This window comes from Rhinoraja longicauda, chromosome 13 (assembly GCF_053455715.1).
Source record: "Rhinoraja longicauda isolate Sanriku21f chromosome 13, sRhiLon1.1, whole genome shotgun sequence".
Lineage (NCBI taxonomy): Eukaryota > Metazoa > Chordata > Chondrichthyes > Rajiformes > Arhynchobatidae > Rhinoraja > Rhinoraja longicauda.
Window position 1 is genome coordinate 46,285,766 of NC_135965.1, and position 23,757 is coordinate 46,309,522.

The 23,757-nt window shown below is 44.4% G+C and overlaps 1 protein-coding gene across 1 annotated transcript in view; it reads left to right on the forward strand.

Annotated features, from left to right (window-relative positions):
• Positions 1 to 23,757, forward strand: part of ecel1 (endothelin converting enzyme-like 1) — a 92,571-nt gene that overhangs the window by 25,549 nt on the left and 43,265 nt on the right. The window contains exons 4-7 of the mRNA XM_078410079.1: positions 3,890 to 3,982; positions 4,081 to 4,205; positions 15,932 to 16,154; positions 16,264 to 16,362. Of these exons, the coding sequence (XP_078266205.1) occupies positions 3,890 to 3,982; positions 4,081 to 4,205; positions 15,932 to 16,154; positions 16,264 to 16,362 (540 nt within the window). The remainder of the gene's footprint in view (positions 1 to 3,889; positions 3,983 to 4,080; positions 4,206 to 15,931; positions 16,155 to 16,263; positions 16,363 to 23,757) is intronic.

Genomic DNA, 23,757 nt, shown 5'->3' on the forward strand with positions numbered 1-23,757 from the left:
GGAACGTATAAAAACACTTGAAAAATACAAATCTGTGGGGTCATGTACCAAGGAGGTGACTGATTGGAAAAGTCAGCAAAGATGATTGATCACATGGTTTCTGTAGGTGCGTAGGAAGGAACTGCAGATGCTGGTTTAAACCGAAGATAGACACAAAAAGCTGGAGTAACTTAGCAGGATAGGCAGCATCTCTGGAGAGAAGGAATAGGTGACGTTTCGGGTTGAGACCCTTCTTCAGACCTGTAGGTGTGATGTGTTTCAATGTTTCAATTATCCTTATTTGCTCTGGAGAGGTATGTGTATTCAGGGTGATTGAGGCAAAGACCGATTCAGCAAGAAACTTGCCTAAAAAAATAGAAAAACAAACAACTGCAGGAAAAGGTGCAGATGACAGCGTGTAGCCACAGAAAGTGCTTTGTGCCAGTGGTTGATATGGCAGGGGGTTGCCAGCACACTGCGGGTTTTACATTCAAGGTCCCCGGAGAAAGAAACCAGAGTTCTTCCATGAAGCAACAAGGAACTGAAGATGATGGTTAATAGTAGTTAGTAGTTAATGGATATGATATAGTTGGAATTATGGAGACGTGGCTCAGGGTGACCAAGGCTGGGAGCTAAACATGTTGGGTTTTTCGATATTCAGGAAGGATAGACAGAAAGGAAAAGGAGGTGGGGTGGCATTGCTGGTTAAAGAGCAGATGAATGCAGTAGCAAGGAGAGACATTAGCTTGGATGCTGTAGAATGGGTTTGGGTAGAACTGCGAAATAGCCAAGGGCAGAAAGCGCTTGTTGGAGTGGTATACAGACCACCAAGCAGCAGTAGGGAGGTTAGGGATAGCATCAAGCAGGAAATTAGGGATGTGGGCAGCAAAGGTACAGCAGTTATCATGGGTGACTTTCGTCTACATGTAGATTGGGCGAACCAAATTGGTAGCAGTGCTGAGGAGGAGGATTTCCTGGAATGTATACGGGATGGGTTTTTAAACCAATATGTGGAGGAACCGACAAGAGGGCAGGCCATCCTGGACAAGGTATTGTGTAATGAGGAAGGATTAGTTAGCGATCTTGTTGTGCAAGGCCCCTTGGGCAACAGTGACGATAATATGGTGGAATTGTGCATTAGGATGGAGAGTGACACGGTTAATTCAGAGACGAGGGTCCTGAACTTGAATAAAGGAGACTTTGAAGGTATGGGACGGGAATTGGCTAGGATAGACTGGCAAATTATACTTAAAGGGTTGACAGTGGAGATGCAATGAGGAAGATTTAAAGCCCGCATGGATGAACTCCAGAAATTGTTCATCCCTGTCTGGTGAAAAAATAAAACTGGGAAGGCGGTTCAACCGTGGCTGACGAGGGAAGTCAAGGATAGTGTAAAAGCCAAGGAAGAGGCATATAAATTGGCCAGAAGAAGCGGCAAACCAGAGGACTGGGAGAAATTTAGAATTCAACAGAGGAGGACAAAGAGGTTAATTAAGAGGGAGAAAAAAGAGCATGAAAGAAAGCGGGAAATATAAAAACTGACTAAATGTTTCTATAGGCATGTAAAAAGGAAAAGATTAGTGAAAACGAATGTAGGTCCCTTACAGTCAGAGACAGGTGAATTTATAATGGTAAACAAGGAAATGGCAGAACAGTTAAACGAGTACTTTGGTTCTATCTTCACTAAGGAAGGCACAAACAATCTCCTGGAAATGCTAAGGGACCGAGGATCTAGTGGGAGGGAGGAACTGAAGGGAATCCATATTAATCAGAAAATGGTGTTAGGTAAACTGTTGGGACTGAAGGCAGATAAATCCTCAGGGCCAGATAGTCTGCATCCCAGAGTACTCAAGGAGGTGGCCCTAGAAATCGTGGATGCATTGGTGATCATTTTCCAATGTTTTCTCGACTCTGGATCAGTTCCTGCGGACTGGAGGGTAGCCAATGTAACTCCACTTTTTAAGAAAGGAGGGAGAGAGAAAACGTGGAATTATAGACCAGTTAGCCTTACATCGGTAGTGGGGAAGATGCTGGAGTCGATTATTAAAGATGTTATAGCAGCGTATTTGGAAAGCAGTGACAAGATCGGTCAAAGTCAGCATGGATATATGAAGGGGAAATCGTGCTTGACTAATCTTTTGGAATTTTTTGAGGATGTAACAAGTAGAATGGATATGTGAGAGCCAGTGGATGTGGTGTATCTGGACTTTCAAAAAGCCTTTGACTAGGACCCACACAAAAGATTAGTAGAGCATATGGTATTGGGGGTAGGGTATTGACATGGATAGAAAACTGGTTGGCAGACAGGAAGCAAAGAGTAGGAATAATTGGGTCCTTTTCAGAATGGCAGGCAGTGACTAATGGGGTGCCGCAAAGCTCGATGCTGGAACCCCAGTTGTTTACAATATATATTAACGATTAGACGAGTGAATTAAATGTAATATCTCTAAGTTTGCGGATGACACAAAGCTGGGTGGCAGTGTGAGCTACGAGGACGATGCTATGAGGCTGCAGGGTGACTTGGATAGGTTGTGTGAGTGGGCAGAAGCATTGCAGGTGCAGTATAATGTGGATACATGTGAGATTATCCACTTTGCTGGCAAGAACAGGAAGGCAGATTATTATCTGAATGGTGTCAGATTTGGAGAAAGGAAGTGTAACAAGATCTGGGTAAGTAAGCATGCAGGTACAACAGGCAGTGAAGAAAGTTAATTGCATGTTGGTCTTCATTGCAAGAGGATTTGAGTTTAGGAGCAAGGAGGTCCTACTGCAGTTGTACAGGGCCCTGGTGAGACCACACCTGGAGTATTGTGTGCAATTTTGGTCTCCTAATTTGAGGAAGGACATTATTACTATTGAGGGAGTGCAGAGTAGGTTTACCAGGTTAATTCCCGGGATGGCGGGACTGACATATGATGAAAGAATGGGTCGACTGGTCTTGTATTCGCTGGAATTTAGAAGGATGAGAAGGGATCTTATAGAAACATATAAAATTCTTCAAGGACTGGCCAGAGTAGATGCAGGAAAAATGTTGCCGATGTTGGGGGAGTCCAGAACCAGGGATCACAGTTTAAGAATAAGGGGTAAGCTATTTAGGACTGAGATGAGGAAAAACCTTCACCCAGAGAGTTGTGAATTTGTGGAATCCTCTGCCACAGAAGGCAGTGGAGGCCAATCCACTGGATGTTTTCAAGAGAGAGTTAGACTTGGCTCTTGGGGCTAAAGGAATCAAGGGACATGGGGAAAAAGCCGGAACGGGATACTGATTTTCGATGATCATATTGAATGGCTCGAAGGGCCGAATGGCCTATTCTTGCAACTATTTTCTATGTTTCTATGTTTCTCTATACAAAAGGGCACAAAGTAGCTCAGCAGGTCAGGCAACATCTCAATGAAGGGTCCCGAGCTGAAACATCACCTACCCATGTTCTCAGAGATGCTGCCTGACTCACTGAGTTACTCCAGCACTCTGTGAAACGTCACCTACCCATGTTCTCGGAGATGCTGCCTGACCCGCTGAGTTACTCCAGCACTCTGTGTCCTTTCTTCCGTGTTGCATTTACTTTAAATGTGTGTTGTAAGCATTAAAACTTTCACAAATCAAAGAAAGTAGTCGGAATGGGGACACTGCCTTAATCTTGCACCTTTGTTTTGATGTTTTGCATGCAAGACCCAACAGGAAGAACAACACAGTTGGGAGATTGTACCTGGATTGTAAGAACAATTGCTTCATTGGGAGTTTAGTTTATGACCATTGCTACTTTTGTCAAGACCCCCAGTGCCAGGGTCAGCAGTAATTTGTCTCCTTGTTTTCTTCATTGTTTCAATGTAACAGGTCATTTTAAGTACAATATCTTGCAACCATTCACATTGTCTAACTTTGTGTTTTTCCCCAAAAACGTGGCTGAAGATAACAATGTCTGAGTCTGATTCTGTGAGAAGAGACATCAACAGCGTGTACAACAGGGTGACCATCAAGGAGTTGCAGCGGACAGCCCCCGCCGTGAGTAGCCGCTCGCTCGTTTGTGAAAGGTGGAGATAATCTACTCACCTTTATATCAAATTTAAAATCTGGGAATTATCTTTCATTTAATTTCACAGGTTCAATGGAAGCATTTACTGGACCGAATATTTCACGATAATCTTTCAGAGGATGAAGAAATTGTAGTGTTTGCCACCGACTACATGCAGAAAGTTTCAGAACTCATATCGAAGACTTCTCCAAGGTAAACTGTTTCTTAAATATGAGATCTATATAATTTTATGTAACCTAATTCCCATGGTTCTCTTGTCATTCTCAGTATATTATTTACTAAACTGTGCTTTGTGCAAACAATGCATTTAACAGGATTATAATATGGTCAATTTAGCTTGTAGAAACCGGGATACAAATCAAACCAATTCACAAATTGTATAAGAAGGGACTGCAGATCTTGGTTTAAACTGAAGATAGACACAAATAGACGGAGTAACTCAACAGGCAGGCAGCACCTCCGGAGAGAAGGAATGGGTGACGTTTTGGATCGAGACCCTTCTTGAGACTGAGAGTCAGGGGAGAGGGAAACGAGATTTCGATGGTGACATAGAGAGATATAGAAAAGGTATGCAAAAATAATGATGAAGGAAACAGGCCATTGTTAACTGTGTGCTCGGTGAAAACAAGTTACAGACAATGAGACTCATTTATGAGTTTTCTTTCCAAATTGGATAAATGACATTCTGCAGACTTCCACTGGGTCTGTCCTCTTTCAGTGAAAGAGTTGAATTTTTGACACATGATGTAAAACCGTAGAATTTGAGCTAACTTTTTTGATACTTCCCAATGCAATAAGTAGACCTCTCGTCTTCCTTATATTTGTGTAGATTAAGCCTGAGTTTAGTTCGCAAGGAGGCTAAATTAAGGAGTGTTTTTATTTAAGGAGTACACCTCAGATTTAGAAGTTCAGAGGTTGGGTGAGAGATGGGTAATGAGGGATAGTGGAACAAAGAGTCAAGGGTGGGGAGTGAGGGGTAGGAAGTGTGGGGCAAGGGGTGAGGGAGGTGGGGAGTGAGTGGTGAGAGGTGTGGGGCGAGAGGTGAGGGAGGTGGGGTGTGGGAGAGGGGTGAGGGAGATGGCATGTGGGGAGAGGGGTGAGGGAGATGGGGTGTGGGGCCAGGGATGGGGAGCCAGGGGTGAGGGAGGTGGGGTGTGAGGCGAGGGGTGAGAGGTGTGGGGTCAGGGGTGAGGGAGGTGGGGTGTGGGGAGAGGGGTGAGGGAGATGGGGTGTGGGGTGAGGGGTGTGGGGCCAGGGATGGGGGGGGCAGGGGTGAGGGAGGTGGGGTGTGGGCCAGGGGTGGGGGAGGTGGGGTGTGGGGCCAGGGATGGGGGGCCAGGGGTGAAGGTGGTGGGGTGTGGGGCCAGAGGGGTGTGGGGCCAAGGGTGTGTGGCACTGCGGACTGTCCTGAAACAGCACCAACACTGAATTGAGAAACACTCCAGATTTCATCTATCCTGATGCATTACACGAGGGTGGTGATTGTTTCCTTGCCATGACACTGTGAACCAGCAGGCTGCTCGGATATTTCTCTCCTGGTTAGCTCCAGCTCATTATGTCGAGCTATTTGTATTAGATTTACAAAGATAAAAAATAAACCATAAAACCCTGAATACCTGCCAGAGTTTACAAATGCACAGGGAGTAAAGATTTCACAGCAGTTGGATATCTATTACAAATAAATGGTCATTATCTCTACAGATAACTCATTAAAGAAAAGCATTCAATTACATTCAAGACAATAAACAGAATGTTGACATTTTACTGAAGCTGAGAGAAACTCTTTCACTACTTCAATCTCATCCTTGAAACTTGCTCTCTTTATGACCACAGAAGGTAGCCGTTTGCACCATTTCTGAAACTTTCAGTTTTTGGTAACAACTTAAAGTGTTCTCTAGAATGAAAGGTGGGTTTACCAGCTGTGGCGTGGAGTCCCTGAACAATATTACTCCTCTGAATCTTCTAGCCTCTCCTCCTGGGTCCCTCACTCTCCAACCATACCTTCAGTAAGCTGTTGGCAACCAGAGAGCACCCCCCTCTGTATCAGTGGGGCTCCCTGTTGCAATGTTCCAGGCTCTGCAGAGGTTTTGCCTTTCCTGTACAACAGCGATTATTTGTTCAGTCTGGGGCTTTGGGGCTGGAGGGATTGCACAGAAATAATTTATTTTATGCAGTTTAGTTTGAGATTCTTGGGACAAAGATTGTTGAATCAACATCTAGGTTGTGGAAGAAGTCAGGCCTGTGTGCTCATTCACTGTGTCGTGTAATAATGTAACACTGCAACAGTGGAACAACAAGCCAAGGCTGTAATAAGCACATTCACTCTGCTGTGTAACAGAGTAACACTGCAACACTGTACCAAGAAGCCAGGGTTGTGTGTATTCATTAATTCTGCAGAGTAACACCACGTGTCCTCAGCACTCCCCCCTCCCCCCTCCATACAACCTGTCAATAAGAGAAGATGTAATAACACAACACTTGGAAAAACATTAATTGGATTGGACAAAGTCAGCTTCGATTTATGAAAGGGAAATCATGCTTAACAAATCTGTTGGAGGTTTTGTGAAGATGTAATGCATAGAATAGATAGGGAAGAACTAGCAGATGTGGCACATTTGAGCTTTCAAACACTTTTGACAAAATCCCGTGTGAGAGGTTGATGTTCAAAATTAAAGCATCTCGGCTTGGGAAATAATGAGCTGCGCAGACTAAGACGGGTGACAGGGAAAAGAAGAGTTGGAATGAAGTGGTTATTTCACATTGGCCACCACTGACCAGCGAGGTAGGGAATCATGCCTTCGTGGCCCTGAATCAGCTGAGGGAACTGCATGTAATGAGTCCAAGATTACAGATGATATGTTAGGCTTCACTGCAAGAGGATTTGCACTGAAGCAGCTGCACAGGGCCTTGTGAGGTCTCTGTCCCGGAGCTCTGTGCAGAGTTTAGGTCTCACAGCCCCTTTCTAAAATTACAATTGGGATTAATTTTATAAAATGGCATCGTTATGTAAAATTCAGCCTTGATTGCATTCCATTTTAAAATTATAATCTGTTTTCAGTAGAGGGATTTCAATCACTTAAGTTACAAATATGAATGATTCTGTTGTACCAGTTTTCAGTAGCAGCTCTGTGGCAGATGTTTCTCAATTCAGTATATCCTGTGAGAGATCTTGGTTTAATTTATTTTATTATTATTGTCACATGTACTGAGATACAGTGAGAAACTTTGTTGGGCATGCAAAAGAGAAAATAGACAGTGTAGATTCAGAATGTTTACACTGATTGGAAGCTTAAAACAGACCTTTATCGCAAACACTGATCGATTCACCTTTAACTCTGTAAATTTGCCGGAGGGCATCCAATGAGCTGAGTCCACACAGGTGAGACCTCCCAGCAACAGCAAAACATTAAATAGTTTACACATCAGGAAGTAAAGTTAAGGGAGAAACTGAACTATGCTAAAACCTATAAAAATTAAATCATTTAAAAAATGAAGATTGTTTAAATATCTGAAGAAATGATGATTCAAATGGGAATTTCATTCCAGGACTACACAAGTCAAGAAGCATCATCAGGAACTCTAAAACCCAATCCCCTACATTGCTGCCATGCCAGCAATACTCCTTCTTTTACAGCAAAGCATGGTGTAAATACCTTAAGTTCTCAGTTAACTGGTTACAAAAGATTAAGTTGGAGTAACTCTGCACAGAGTTATTATTGACAGTATCAGCCACTTGCATGAACTGCATAAGTTGCTGTCATTTTCACTCTGTCATTTCAATCGCAAAATCTGGACCAAAGTTCAGATCGGGAAGCTGCAGAAGTGGTGAAAAAAATAAATCTGAGTCCTAAAACATAGCATGGACACAGGCTCTTTGGTGCAAGTCGGTCACCCAACTGAGCTAATCTGACTTGCCAATGCTTGACCCATAGCCATCCAAACCTCTCCTATCCGTGTACCTGTCCAAATACCTTTCCAAAACCTGCGAGTGAGGTTGAACAGAACATTACTGGGAAAACAGTGGCAGAATGGGAGCTGAGGAGGGAGTTAAGACAGCAAGGTATGGGAAGATCAAGGTCTGGCTTGTGGATAGGAAAACACATTCAGTAGCTGCGAAGGTATCACAAAATGCTGGAGTAACTCAGCAGGTCAGGCAGCATCTAGGAGAGATGGAATGGCTGACGTTTCGGATCGAGATCCTTCTTCAGTCTCGACCCGAAACGCATCAGCCTGAAGAAGGGTCTCGACCCGAAACGCATCAGTCTGAAGAAGGGTCTCGACCTGAAACGTCACCCATTCCCTCTCTCCTAGATGCTGCCAGACCTGCTGAGTTACTCCAGCATTTTGTGATACCTTCGATTTGTACCAGCATCTGCAGTTATTTTCCTACATTCAGTAGCTGCCTTCATGTAGGACACAGACTGAAGAGCACACTACATCAGATGAAAGGAAACATAACTTGCAACATTGGATGGGAGGAACATTTGTGGTTCTGGGCACTGCCTTCAGAATTGATAAATAGTCACACATCGCATCTCACTAACAAGTATATGAGGTTGAACTGAAAGTAGAGGTTGTGACCAGAGATATTTTTGAGATTAGACTATATCCATGCAGGAAGAAACAGATTGAACATTTCAGATTGTGACCTTTCATCCATTTTACTGCTTGTCCTTTTGGGAAGTGGATGAGGTGATGTTCCCATATATTTGGAGTGATGCTGAGGGACAGAGTGCAACTGTGCCTGTGGAAGATTGTGGCATACCCGGATGGTTGGACGTTTGAAGAGTTTGTGCTGTGGATTAAATGATGACCGAATAGGCATGATCACAGGTCTTGTGAATTGGTTTTGTTTTGCACAGATCCAGGGATAAACTCTGAGCCTTCCTGCTTCACTTTAATTGCAAAGTTTTCCAGAAACTTGGGAAATTGCACATGCAGTTCCTGGGGCCAATAATGTGTTGGAGTTGAAGGCACATAATCTCGTTGGCACATTGGAGTAAATTAGTATCTCCAGAACTGGTTTCATAATGAATCCTAAACATTGCTCTGATTGTATCAGAAATTGACATATATTAAAATAATTCATATTTTTACATTTAAACCCAGCCTCCAACTCCACTGGATTGTGGCGGCTGGATGTTCTGATGTGAATTTAATGGAGTCCTATGACTCATAGTAGTTATCTTTTGCATTTCCAGTATAACTTTATGGGTAAATATCCCTGAGGATGTTTTTTGGATTCATTTTCCATGATGCCCATTATTTCCCAATGTCCCTGTCCAAAGAACCCGTGTGCATTGCCTGTGCCTTTGGCACGATTCCCATTAGAGTCCGTGTTCAAAGCCGCCTCTAATGGGAGAGGCATTCGAGCGGTTTGCTTCCCGCCTGCCTCCAGAATCAAAGGCAGAAGGGAAAGCTTTGAGATGGGTGAATATAACTAAACAAATTACATTAAACAATGGTAAACATAAGGGAGGGCCCATGGACACTTGTAATGTAATCTGTTACCTCATAAAAATGATAATGTTTATTTCCACAGCTTGTATCTTGCGAGGAATTCAGTGACAGCCGACAGTGAAGCGTTATATTTGTTTTCTCACTCTCCATGACAGGCCATCAATGATAATTCCAAATGTTTGCACTCAAACAGAACATCAGAATACACAAGTGATTTAAACACATTACAGACTCACGTGCGTTTGACCCATTTACCATTTCGTTGCTAGCAGAGTTTTGGCTTCACAGGTGGATGTGTTAGTTTTAAGAGCAAAAGTTTTTCTTAGGTGAAGCAATAGACTGAGTTTGAAGAAAGGCCTCAACTTGAAACGTCACCTATTCCTTTTCTCCAGAGATGCTATCTGACCCGCTGAGTTACTCCAGCTTTTTGTGTCCATGACCGATTCTTAAATCTGATTGTTGAGTAAAAGGCAAACCAGCAAAAAATATTCGGGACTGATTTATTAAATAAAAAACAAATGTGTTTGCATCTTCTGATAGAGTCGCTCCCTCTGGCACAAGGGGACAGTCAGCGTGACAAAATCTCCGAGACTGATTACAAACATCAGGTCAAAGCTCTCATTAAAAGGCAGGGGAGTATAATGTTGCAGGAAGGAACTGCAGATGTCTATGAGTGGGAGTATAATGCTGGGTTTCACTTCACACTGATCCCCTCTGTCCAAGACAAGGACATTCGGTGGGAGACCCTCTCTCGCACCTTAACAAGCATGTATTGGTAGAAACAAGGAACGGCAGATCTGGTTTACACAAAAGGACACAATGTGTTGGATTTACTCCAGCACTTTGTGTGACCTGCTGCAGCACTTTGTATCCTAGCATGTAATGGTATATTGTGCATGTACCGTGGTACAGTGAAAAACTGTGTTTGCATATCCAGTCAGATTAGATCATACTATAAGAGAAAACATCAGAGTGCAGAATGTAATGTGTCAGCATTAAAGCATTACAGTTACAAAGGAAAACGTCCACCGTCCACAATGAGGTAGGTTGGAGGATCGAGACTACACCGTAGCATATGGGAAGACCATTCAGTAGTCTGATTAGAGTGGAGAAGAAGCTGTTCCTGAATCTGGTGGTGCGTGCTTTCAAGCTTTTGTATCTTCTGCCCGTTGAAAGAGGGAATGACAGAGGTTCTTAATTATGTTGCCTCCTTTCTGGTAGCTGGAGTTGGTGGTGGGGAGGCTGGTCAGTGTGATGAATGATGGACTGGGCCACATGCACAACTCTCTGCAATAACTCTTGGCAGTCTCTTCCATTATAACTGGCTACAAGAGTGGGAGCTAGTGTTTGTCCAGGCTAACCCAGAGGTACTGAGGCTAACCCAGAGGTACAGAGTACTCCTTCCTGGGAAATCTCAATCAGCACTTCCCGAGTTCTGCAGAGCTTGAATGAGCCTCACTGGAATTTAAAAAGATGAGAGGGGATCTTATAGAAACATAATATTCTTAAAGGATTGGGCAGGCTAGATGCAGAAAAAATATCCCGATGTTGGGGGAGTCCAGAACCAGGGGGTCACAGTTTAAGAATAAGGGGTAGGCCATTTATGACTGAGATGAGAAAAAATCTATGGAATTCTCTGCCACAAAGGCAGTGGAGGCCAATTCACTGGATGTTTTCAAGAGAGAGTTAGTTTTAGCTCTTAGGGCTAAAGGAATCAAGGGATATGGGGAAAAAGCAGGAACGGGGTACTGATTTTAGATGATCAGCCATTATCATATTGAAGGGTATGTGGGTGATGAGGAGATGGAACCAGGTAGGGAGCACAATGAGTCTTGGTCATGAAGTGACCAGAAGTGGTAGTGCATGTCGGCACAAAGGACGTCGGGAAGAAGAGGAAAGATATTCTGCAGCTTGACTTTAGAGGGCTCGGAAGAAGGCTGAAAAGCAGGACCTCCAGGGTGGTTATCTCTGGTATGCTTCCAGTTCCTCATGCTGGTGAGGGCAGGAACAGGGAGATAGTGGATCTGAATGTGTGGCTGTGGAGCTGGTGAAGGGATTTAGTTTCTTAGACCACTGGGATCTGTTTAGGGGTAAGGGTAAATTGTACAAAAGTGACGGGTTGCACCTCAACAGGCGGGGGACCAGCATTCTGGCAGGCAGGTTTGCCACTTCTACATGGGTGGTTTTAAACTAAATAGTGGGGGGGGGGGGGGGGGTTCAAATGGGATAGACAAGGATGGAGTTAAAGGGAAAGAGAGTATAGGAAAAGTTAAGAAAGACCCCAGAATTAAAGGGGGCAGAAAGCTCACGAAGGAATAGGAGAGAATGGCCAAGTGTAATAGGAATCGATGTGAAAGGTGAGATGAGCAAAGGATTAAAAGTACTATATATGAATGTGCGAAGTATAAGAAGTAAAGTGGATGAGCTTGAGGCTCAGTTAGAGATTGGTAGACATGACATTGCGGGGATTACAGAGACCTGGCTGTAGAAGGATCAGGACTGGGAACTGAATATTCAGTGTTATACGTCCTATAGAAAGGACAGGCAGGTGGGCAGAGGAGGTGGGGTAGCTCTGTTGGTGAGGGATGAAATTCCCTTGCGAGGGGTGACATAAGGACTGATGATGTAGAGTCACTGTGGATACAGTTGAGGAAATGTAAAGGTAAGAAGACACTAATGGGAGTTATCTACAGACCCCCAAATAGTAGCCCGGATATAGGGTATAAGTTGCAGCAGGAGTTAACACTGGCATGTTACAAAGGTAGTGCTGCTGTGGTGATGGGGGATTTCAATATGCAGGTAGACTGGGAAAATCAGGTTGGTTCTGGACCCCAAGAAAGGGAGTTTGCAGAGTACCTCCGAGATGGATTCTTAGAGCAGCTTGTACGAGAGACTACCAGAGAGAAGGCAATTCTGGATTCAGTGTTGTCTAATGAACCAGATTTAATAAGGGAACTCAAGGTAAAGGAACCGCTTGGAGGTAGTGACCATAATACGATTAGTTTTAATCTGCAATTTGAGAGGGAGAAGGTTAAACCAGGAATGTCAGTGTTGCAGTTGAAAAAGGGGACTATGAAGGCATGAGAGGAACTGGCCAAGGTCGAATGGAAAAGGATCCTAGCAGGAATGGCGGTGGAACAGCAATGGCAGGAATTTCTGGGCATAATCCAGAAGATGCAGGATGATTTCATTCCAAAGAGGAAGAAAGATTCTCAGGGGAGTAAGAGGCAACCGTGGCTGACAAGGGAAGTTAGAGATGGAATAAAACTAAAAGTAAAGATGTATAAGATTGCAAAGAGTAGCGGGAAGCCAGAGGAGTGGGCAACTTTCAAGGGAAAACAGATGATACCAAAAAGGGCAATATGGGCTGAAAAGATGAGGTACGAAGCGAAGCTGGCCAAGAATGTAAAGAAGGACAGTAAAAGCTTCTTTAGGTATGTTAAGAGAAAAAGATTAGTAAAGACAAATGTGGGTCCCTTGAAGGCAGAAACGGGTGAAATTATTATGGGTAACAAGGAAATGGCGGAAGAGTTGAACAGATACTTCCGATCTGTCTTCATTAAGAAAGACACAAATAATCTCCCAGATGTACTAGTGGACAGAGGATCAAGGGAGACAGAGGAATTGAAAGAAATTTGCATTAGGCAAGAAATAGTATTGGGTAGACTGATGGGACTGAAGGTTGATAAATCCCCAGGGCCTGATGGTCTGCACCCCAGGGTACTTGAGGAGGTGGCTCAAGAAATCATGGATGCGTTGGTGACCATTTTCCAATGTTCTATAGATTCAGGATCAGTTCCTGTGGGCTGGAGGGTAGCGAATGTTATCCCACTTTTCAAGAAAGGAGTGAGAGAGAAAATGGGGAATTATAGACCAGTTAGCCTGACATCGGTGGTGGGGAAGATGCTGGAGTCAATATTAAAGAGGTAATAATGGCGCATTTGGATAGCAGTAAAAGGATTGGTCCAAGTCAGCATGGATTTACGAAGGGGAAATTCTGCTTGACTAATCTTCTGGAATTTTTTGAGGATGTGACAAGTAAAATGGATGAAAGAGAGCCAGTGGATGTAGTGTATCTAGTCTTTAAGAAAGCCTTTGATAAGGTCCCACACGGGAGGTTGGTGAGCAAAATTAGAGCACATAGTATTGGGGATAGGGTATTGACATGGATAGAGAATTGGTTGGCAGACAGGAAGCAAAGAGTAGGAATAAACGGGTCCCTGTCAGAATGGCAGGCAGTGGCGAGTGGAGTGCCGCAAGGCTCGGTGCTGGGGCCGCAACTATTTACAATACAATACAATACAATACAAACTTTATTGTCATTGTGCAGTGTACAAGTACAGAGACAACGAATATATACAATATATATTAATGATTTGGATGATGGAATTAAAAGTAACACAAGCAAGTTTGCAGATGACACAAAGCTGGGTGGCAGTCTGAACTGCGAAGAGGATGTTAGGAGGTTGCAGGGTAATTTGGACAGGTTGAGTGAGTGGGCAAGATGCATGGCAGATGCAGTATAATGTGGATAAATGTAAGGTTATCCACTTTAGTGGCAAAAACAAGGAGGCAGATTATTATCTCAGTGGTGTTAGAATAGGTAAAGGGGAAGTGCAACGAGACCTTGGTGTCCTTGTACACCAACCACTGAAAGTAAACATGCAGGTGCAGCCGGCAGTGAAGAAAGCTGATGGCATGTTGGCCTTCATAACAAGAGGATTTGAGTATAGGAGCAAAGAGGACCTTCTGCAGTTGTATAGGGCCCTGGTGAGACCGCATCTGGAGTATTATGTGCAGTTTTTCTCTCCTAATTTGAGGAAGGACGTCCTTGCTATTGAGGCAGTGCAGCGTAGGTTCACGAGGTTAATCCCTGGGATGGAAGGACTGTCATATGAGGAAAGATTGGAAAGACTGGGCTTGTATTCACTGGAGTTTAGAAGGATGAGAGGGGATCTTATAGAGAGGTATAAAATATAAAAGGACTGGACAAGCTAGATGCAGGAAAAATGTTCCCGATGTTGGGGGAGTCCAGAATTAGGGGCCACAGTCTAAGAATAAAGGGGAGGACATTTAAAACTTTTTCACCCAGGGAGTTGTGAATTTGTGGATTCTCTGCCACAGAAGGCAGTGGAGGCCAATTCACTGGAAGGCAGGCACAGGTTACTGATTGTGGATGATCAGCCATGATCACAATGAATGGCGGTGCTGGCTCGAAGGGCCAAATGACCTCGTCCTGCACCTATTTTCTATGTTTCTATGTTTCTATGAGAGTGAAGGGTGGTAGTAGGGGAATGGAAGGGATAGAAAAGATGAGCACAGGGGAGAGAACCTGATGAGCTAGGGGGAGGGGGGAAGGAACACAGGGGGAGTGGGTTACCTGAAATTGGAAAATTCAAATTGGAAAGTTCATAGATTGGGTTGTAGACTACCCAAGAATACACTAGCTCGACAGAATATGAGATAGTACCTCATTGTCTATAGAATATAAGGTACTGTTCTAGTTAGGGTTTGGCCACATAGTGCACAAGTACTCTGTAATACAGTGGTGGCTTGGTTTGTGCTTGGTCCCTTCAACATAGTGGAGGCCACATTTCAACCATCCACTGCACTTTAGCAGGTGGAAGGAGGTTCACACAAATCTCCGCCTCATCTGAAAAGCTATTTTTTCTCCAAGAAAGTGAAGAGGAAGTGGTTTAGTGTGATTGCAGGGGAAAATGCCAGTGGGTGGGTGGGAAGAGATGGGACCACAAGAGAGTCACAGAGGGATTGGTCTCTGCAGGAAGCAGAAGGGGGTGGAGGGGAGAAAGGAAGATTTGGCTGGTGGTAGGATCCAATTGGAGCAGGTGGAAGTGACAATGGATGATGTGCTAGATGCAAAGCGGTGAGGTGAAAGGAGAGGACAGAGGACCTCTGTTCTGTCTGGATGCGAGGTTGGGAGAGCAAATGTGAGGGAAACCAAGACAATGTGTGTGAGGGCTTCACTAACTACAGCAGGTAAAAAGCCATGTTACCTGATGGAGGATATTTTGGCAGTCCTAGTGTAGAAAATGCCATCCTGATGTGGTGGGGATGGAGAAACTGAGAGCAGTGGATAGCAACCTTACAAGAGACAGAGTTGGAAAAGGTGCAGTGGGGGTTGGTGTGAGAGTCTGTATATTTACAGAAGATTTTGACGGATAGTTTGTCTCCTGAGATGAAGAGAGATCCATGAACGAATATGTAAGAAGTAATCCAATCATAGAGTATAAATCCGATTATTTGAAAGTAACTTGAAGGACTCATTTCCCAAAGAAGAAAGCGAACCTGGTGTTAAATGTTTAGATATTTCACCAGGTATGGCTCTGAACAGTTAATTGTGTTCATGTGAAAATATTAACAACAGAAGTAAATAATGTGCAGAATTAATTGAAGAATGTGTAACATTGACACCTGTGGTCTTCCATCTGTAATTTCAGGGTGCTGCATAACTATGTGATTTGGCGCATTGTGGTTGCCCTGAGTGAGCATCTGTCCACACCATTCAGAGATGCAATCCATATCTTCTCAAAAGAATTGGATGGTGCCGAGAAACAGCTTGATCTGGGTAAGATGTGCTTGGACCAAGCCAATAAGCAGTTCGGAATGGCGCTGGGAGCTCTTTTTGTTGAGGAATACTTTTCATCTTCCAGCAAAATGAAAGTAAGTATTTTCCATTAAGATTCCAACAGCAGATTAATTCAATATTTTTGAATTATCATGCAAATAAGGCATCAGCTTGTAGAACGATTATTATTTTTATTCTGATAAGGTTCAACAACTGGTTGAAGACATTAAACATGCATTTGATCATCGGCTAGATGAATTAGATTGGATGGATGAAGAGACAAAAGAAGCAGCAAGAGCAAAGGTCTGTTCCAGGAATCTATCTGAAATATCATTAAGCAGCACTAAATAATATTGGGTTTTTATATTGGATTTTAAATCATCTAATTAGCTTTGACATGAAACCCAGCGGAAGATCTATGATGAAATATCTGTTCTGGTCTGTGTCTATAATTAGATTACAACTGTACATTGTCAGGCTGACTTATTTGCATGTGAAGAAGAAAGAGCTAATCGTCGTATAGTCTATGGTGCTTCACACGTACGAGTTACATTGTGCATGTACCATGTTTGTGCTGTCCGCGTTTGGCTCGTATCCATCCAAACCTGTCCTATCCATGTGTAAGGAGGACCTGCAGATGCTGGCTTAAACCGAAGATAGACACAAAAAACTGGAGTAACTCAGCGGGACAGGCAGAATCTCTGGAGAGAAGGAATGGGTGACATTTCGGGTCGAGACCCTTCTTCAGACTGGTTAGGGAAGAAGGGTCTCGACCCAAAAAGTCACCCATTCCTTCTCTCCAGAGATGCTGCCTGTCCCGCTGAGTTACTCCGGTTTTTGTGTCAATCTTCTGTCCTATCCATGTACTTGTCTAACTGTTGCTTAAATGTTGGGATAGTCCCTGCCTCAATTACCTCCTCTGGCAGTTTGTTCCATACCCCCAGCACCCTTTGTGTGAAAAAGGTACACCTTTTCCTATTAAATCTTTTCCTCTGCACCTTAAACCTATGTCCTCTTGTCCTCGATTTGCATACTCTGGGCAAGCGACTCTGTGCATCTAAGTATAGTTGAAGTACTCCTGTCCTGGACCAGTATGGCTTTGTATCTACAAGTCATCCAGTATCTTAACTAGTAGTTAAGGTACTTAATTTGTAGTTAAGATAATAATAGTTAACTAATAGTTCTTTCCCTCACCTGAATCACCTGCCTATCAACCCTTACTTACCTGAATCCAACTATCATTTAAGGTCATAATGAATAAGAGTAGAATTTAGGCCATTCGGTCCATTAAGTCCACTCCACCATTCAATCATGGCTGATCTATCTCTCCCTCCGAACCCCATTCTCCTGCCTTCACCCCATAACCTCTGACACCTGTACTAACCAAGAACTTTGCCAGTCCTTGCCCACCCTTTACTACCAGCTATCTTCCCTCTGTCAATCCGAAGAAGGGTCTCGACCTGAAATTAAAGATAGCGGAGTCAAGGGATATGGGGAGAAGGCAGGAACGGAGTACTGATTGTGAATGATCAGCCATGATCATATTGATCATGGCTGATCATTCGAAGGGCCGAATGGCCTCCTCCTGCACCTATTGTCTATTGTCGGTTGTCTGTTGTCTATTGAGATGTTGCCTATTCATGCCCTGCAGAGATGCTGCTTGACCCACTGAATTACTTCAGCACTTTGTGTTCTACACAAGATTCCAGCAGCTCCAGTTCCTTAGTTCAGAGGTCTTGACTTTTAATCAAGAGACTTGAGCCAATCTTATTATGACATTCTGTCTGGAATGTAAAACAAGCTTGAACCATCTAGAAAAATAAACAGGGCATATAAAATCCCATCTTGTTCCCTCAGGAGAAGAAATCCTATTTGCCTATGTAGTACCCAGATGCACTACAACTACTCTCTGAACTTTCCTGGCAGCCATCCAAATCCAGAAAAACATTGTTACAAATAATAATTAGAATAGGCTGAATGCATCACCAAGCATTGATCTTGGCCCCAGACTCAACAAAACAGCATCACACCCAGCCCAATCAATTCTGCACTCCCCTCCACTATTATAGCAATCTTGTGCCAGGTATTGGGAAGCTAGCCAACAAGCATTAAACTAATATAAGAAAATAACTGCAGATGCTGGTACAAATCAAAGGTATTTATTCACAAAGTGCTGGAGTAACTCAGCAGGTTGGGCAGCATCTCGGGAGAGAAGGAATGGGTGACGTTTCGGGTCGAGACCCTTCTTCAGACTAAACAGTCTTGCATTAAACTAAACAGCCTGATAAAGACTTACAGCATCGTTGACAGTGTCCTGTGAGTACACCGAGGATACTACATCATTTGATGTGGTACCATCAATATATGACATGAGTTAGGTTTGATTCTAACAGCTTCAGATAAGGCTTCTGTGAAGCACTACCCATCATCAACAGTGAAATCATATTTGTTCATACATTGTAACTCCTTCATACATTGTAACTCCTCACTGAGCACACCATTCAACACCATGAATGCACAGTGTTTTACCCAGGGTAGGGGAATCAAGAACCAGAGGACATTGGTTTAAGATGAGAAAGGAAATATTTACTCGGAATCTGAGGGCAACTTTTTCACACAGAGGGTGGTGGGTGTATGCAACAAGCTGAAGCAGAGGACAGAGGAAGCAGATGAGACAGGTCCTATAACAATATTTGAAACATTTTTGGACAGATACATGGTTAGGAAAGGTTTAGAGGAATATGAATCAAATCAAATAGGGACCAGATAGTGAAAACGGTTGTGAAAAATTGAGGCAGGATCTTGATCGATTGGCCAGGTGGGCTGAGGAATAGTTGATGGAATTTAATACAGAGAAATGAGAGGTGTTGCATTTTGGGAAGTCTAACATGGGCAGGACCTACACAGTGATTGGTAGGTCTCTAGGGAACGTTGTGGAGCAGAGGGATCTAGGAGTACAAGTGCATGGTTCCTTGAAGGTGGTCGCAGGTAGATAGGGTGGTCAAAAAGGCTTTTGCACATTGCCTTCATCAGTCAGTGCATTGAATATAGAAGTTGGGAGGTCATGCTGCAGTTGTATAAGACGTTAGTGAGGCTGCATTTAGAAGAGTGCGTTCAGTTCTGGGCACCATGTTATAGAAAACATGTCAAACTGGAAAGGGTTCAGTGAAGATTTGCAAGGATGTTGCCAGGGCTAGAGGGTGTGAATTATTGGGAGAGGTTGAGTAGGCTGGTACTCTATTCCTTGGAGCACAGGAGGATGAGGGGTGATCTTATGAGGGGTGATATTATTGGAGCACAGGAGGATGAGGGGAAATCATGAGAGGAATAGATCAGGTAGATGCACAGAGTCTTTTGCCCAGAGTAGGTGAAACGAGCACCAGAGGACATTGGTTTAGGGTGAAATGAAAAAGATTTAATAGGAATCTGAGGGGTGACAAAGGGTGGTGGTTGTATGGAACAAGCTGCCAGAGGAGGTACTTGAGGCAGGGACTATCCCAACATTTAAGAAACAGTTAGACAGGTACATGGATAGGACAGATTCGGAGGGATATGGACCAAACTTGGGCAGGTGGGACTAGTGTAGCTGGGACATGTTGGCCGGTGTGGGCAAGTTGGGCCAAAGGGCCTGTTTCCACACTATATCACTCTATGACTCCTAATGTTGACAGGTGAGACTAGTGTAAATGGTGAATCTTGGTCGACATGGGCAAGTCGGGACAAAGTTGGGACTGTATTGGTACTGCATGACTCTATGACCATGTGTCCATGTCACCACCCTGGTTCAGTAAGGATTTCAGAAGAGCATACCAGAGTAGCATTGAATAGCTAAAGAACAATGCCAAGCAAGTGATGTTACAACAGGAGGCATTATACATGCAGAAGAAGAATACTATAGGCATTACTCTTGAAAATCTCAAACAATGGATCAAAGTACCGCGATGGTGCGCATTCAGCATCGGGAGGTAGTGACAATTAAACAGCTGAGTGGAAGAGGTGTTCTGAATATCACCACTCTCAACAAAGGCACAGGTCAACATGTTAGTGCAAACTGTAAGATTCCACAAACATTTTCAACCATTTTTAAGCATAATTCAATCACTTCATGCCATCTAATGAAGCACAAAGCTCACTGAACAGTGAAGACTACAGGCTCGGAAAACGCCCTAGCTGTAGTGGAGAAGATACCATCTTCAGAAAGAGCCAAGTCTCTAGCCATATATCCTGACCAGCTGCAACAATGAGACCTGGCTGCAATGTAGAACATTGTCCAGGTACATTCTGTTTCAAAAGAAGAAAACTCTGATCAGTCTAATTATCTCTCCATCCATCAACGCGTCCTCAGCTTTGATGGAAGATGTGTCGATAGTGCTGTCAAGCAGCACTTAACTCTCCCATAACCTCATTACTGATGCTCAATTTGGGTTCCTGCCAGCATCACTTGGCTCCAGCACCACTTCAGACTTGGATAGAGCTGAATTCCAGAGCCGAGGTGAGAGTCATTGTCCTTGACATCCAAGTCACAGCTGACAGACTGTTGCATCAAGGAACCCTGGTAAAACTTAAGTTACTGGGATTCAATGCCAAGACTTTCCACTGGTTAGAATCATCAGTCATAGTCAAATACAGAACAAAGATGACTGTTGTGGAAGGCTAAACCGCAGTCTCTCCAAAAGATCACCGGAAATTTGTGAGACAGCATCCAAAACCCAAGTTTCTTCAGTGGGTTCTTCCTGGACTTTCCAAGTTCATTAGATCCCAGCAGTTGTTGGCTGATGATTCCACAGGCAGCTCATATAATAAAGCAGTTCAACACTAATTGGGGCAAAATCTGTTAACATTCAGGCTTAATGTCATACATGGCATTAGCATATTTAACGTGATTCATGGCAATAGCATTTATGCCAATATTTAGATTAGTTTAGTTTATCGTCACGTGTACCGAGGTACAGTGAAAAGCCTTTTTGTTGCGTGCTATTCAGTCAGCAGAAAGACTATACATGATTACAATCAAACCGTCCAAAGTGTACCGATACAGGATAAAGGGAATAACGTTTATTCCAAGATAGTCCAGTAATGTCCGATTAAAGATACTCTGAGGATCTCCAATGAGTAGATTCGGGCCGCGTGGATGCCGACATCGGGAGCTCCGGCAGCGGCAGCGTGTTCGCCCGCCCCGGATCGCGGGGCTTGGGCTGCAGACATTTCACCGTCCGGCGCGGCCTAAAATATGCCGTGGGATTTTTCTCTGCTGGGCGGAGGCTTCAATGTCGGGAGCCACGACCGCCCCGACGTGCAGCAACAGCAGCAGCGTGTTCGCCCGCCCGGATCGGACTTATCATCGGCGGAGCCGCCATCTTCGGAGGCTGCGGGAGCGGCTGGGACTCGCCTTCGGCTCGGGCCGCTGCGGACCGTCCGCGCCGGCCTGCAACCACAACAACCTGACTGCGGGAGAAGACGGCAGGAGAAGGGAAAGACATTGTGGCCTTCCATCACAGTGAGGAGAGGACTGGAGGAGACTCACTGTGATGGATGTTTCTTTGATGGATGTTTCTTTTTTTGTGTGTTTTTGGGGTTGTGTAATTTTGATGCCTATTTAATGCTTTTATTGTTGGACTGTGGGTGACTGAATTTCATCCAATATTGGATGACAAATAAAGCTATCTTGAATCTTGAATCTTGAATCTTGAATGGTAGCTCAGAACCGCTCTCTAGTGGGTGATTGGATGGTTTAGTTGCCTATTAACAGCTGGGAAGAAACTGTATCCCATAATATGTATGTATACAACATGTATCCACAGATACCAGGCAATATCAGTCTCCAGCAACAGTAAGTGTAATCATCTCTCCATGACATTCAACAGTATCCCCTTTACATACTCTTTGCTAACCCTGAGGAGGTGGGGGCAATTGGGGCTTATTGCTTATTGTTGGACTGTGGGTAACGGAATTTCGTCCAAAAGACTTGTTTTTTTTGGAGGACAATAAAGGCTATTCTGATTCTGAGGCTATTCTGATTCTGGGGGTCATTTTGATTCAGAAACCTCTCTGCGCAACAGCAGATATGTGTGGTGACAAGAGCAGGTCAGTGCCTGAGTAATCTGCATCTGCCTTATTATTTGAGATATGAGAGGTATCACTGAATGATTCAATTTGACATCTTATTAGTAAGAGTAGGACATGCTATTGCTCATGTAAAGATCAATATGTCTGGATATGAGCAAAAGCCTTCAGTGTTACACAGATATGCTCAGTGCTAGGAGAACACAATACGCTTACTAATACCATTAGCAAAGCAGAGAGAGTCAAACACTGCAGCAGTGACAAATGGTCTTGACTCTCTGAGAGTCCATCTCAATGGTCACCATCCTTGCCAATGTCACATGTACAGCTGCTACTTATACCTGTCCTGACAGAGAAATTAGTAGTATAAGAAGAAGGGTCTCGACCCGAAAAGTCACCCATTCCTTCTCTCCCGAGATGCTGCCTGACCTGCTGAGTTACTCCAGCATTTTGTGAATAAACTGACAGAGAAATGGTTTGCTTGCATGCTCTATCTTTACCAACAATAACTTCTTCAGCACGTCTTCCGTTACCAACCGAGGAGAAAAGGGAAGGAGGAGAAAATAGGGTGGGGGGGGGGAAGAAGGGGAGAAGGAAAGGTTGGGAGAGGGGGAGGAGCAGTGACAAATGGTTTTGACTTTGAACGTCCATTCAAATGCAAGGTAATTTAAAGTGGGGACATGGAAGAATGGAGGAAGTTGCAAAATGCCGACCAAGATGACAAGCCCAGAAAGTTGTGCCCGACCTGCTGAGTATTTACAGCATTTTGTGTTCTTTATTCACATCCAACATGCAGAGATTGGAGCTTCAATGCCTGATCAATGGAGCAGAGTCACATGTCATATGAGTATAGTTAGTATATTCTTCAGAGTATCTTTGTGCAGTAAATACGACTTAGGCTTTTGGCAGTGTGGGTAATAATAAATGAATAAATGAATGAATGAATGAATGAATGAATGAATGAATGAATGAATGAATGATTGGATGAATGATTGTCACGTGACAAGTCGCAGTGAAAGTCTTTGCTTGCGTACCCAAGGTATGCAATAGTCACCACATAAAGGGCGTTTACAAAGTTACAAAGTATCCCATGCCAGGACCATCTTTGTTCTCCCCCCCCACCCCCCCCCCCCTTTCTCCCGTGGTCCCCCACACCGGGTCCTCCTTTGTTCCTTCCCCCGGCGGCGGTGTCCTAACTCGCACATGTCCGTCCTCGTTCATCGGTCGGCGCCCTCATCCACCGCCGCACCAACCTCTCCACTATCGCCACCAGGTCCCCTCCATGGCATCTACTCAGGCCCCGGCCGCGGGCTCCGTCTACTCAGGCCCTGGCCGCGGGCTCCGTCTACTCATGCCCCGGCCGTGGGCTCCGTCGGCCCAGACACCAGCTGGAGGCTCCGTCAGCGCAGGCCCTGGCAGTGGGCTCCATTGGCCCAGGCCCCAGCTGGTGGCTCCGTCGACCCAGACCCCGGCAGTGGGCTCCATCGGCCCAGGCCCCAGCTGGAGGCTCCGTCGACCCAGGCCCTGGCAGTGGGCTGTGTTGCCCCAGGCCCCAGCACTGGGCTCCATCGGCCCAGGCCCCGGCAGTGGGCTCCGTCGACCCAGGGGCTCTGGCCTGGGCTCTGACCCGCGAGG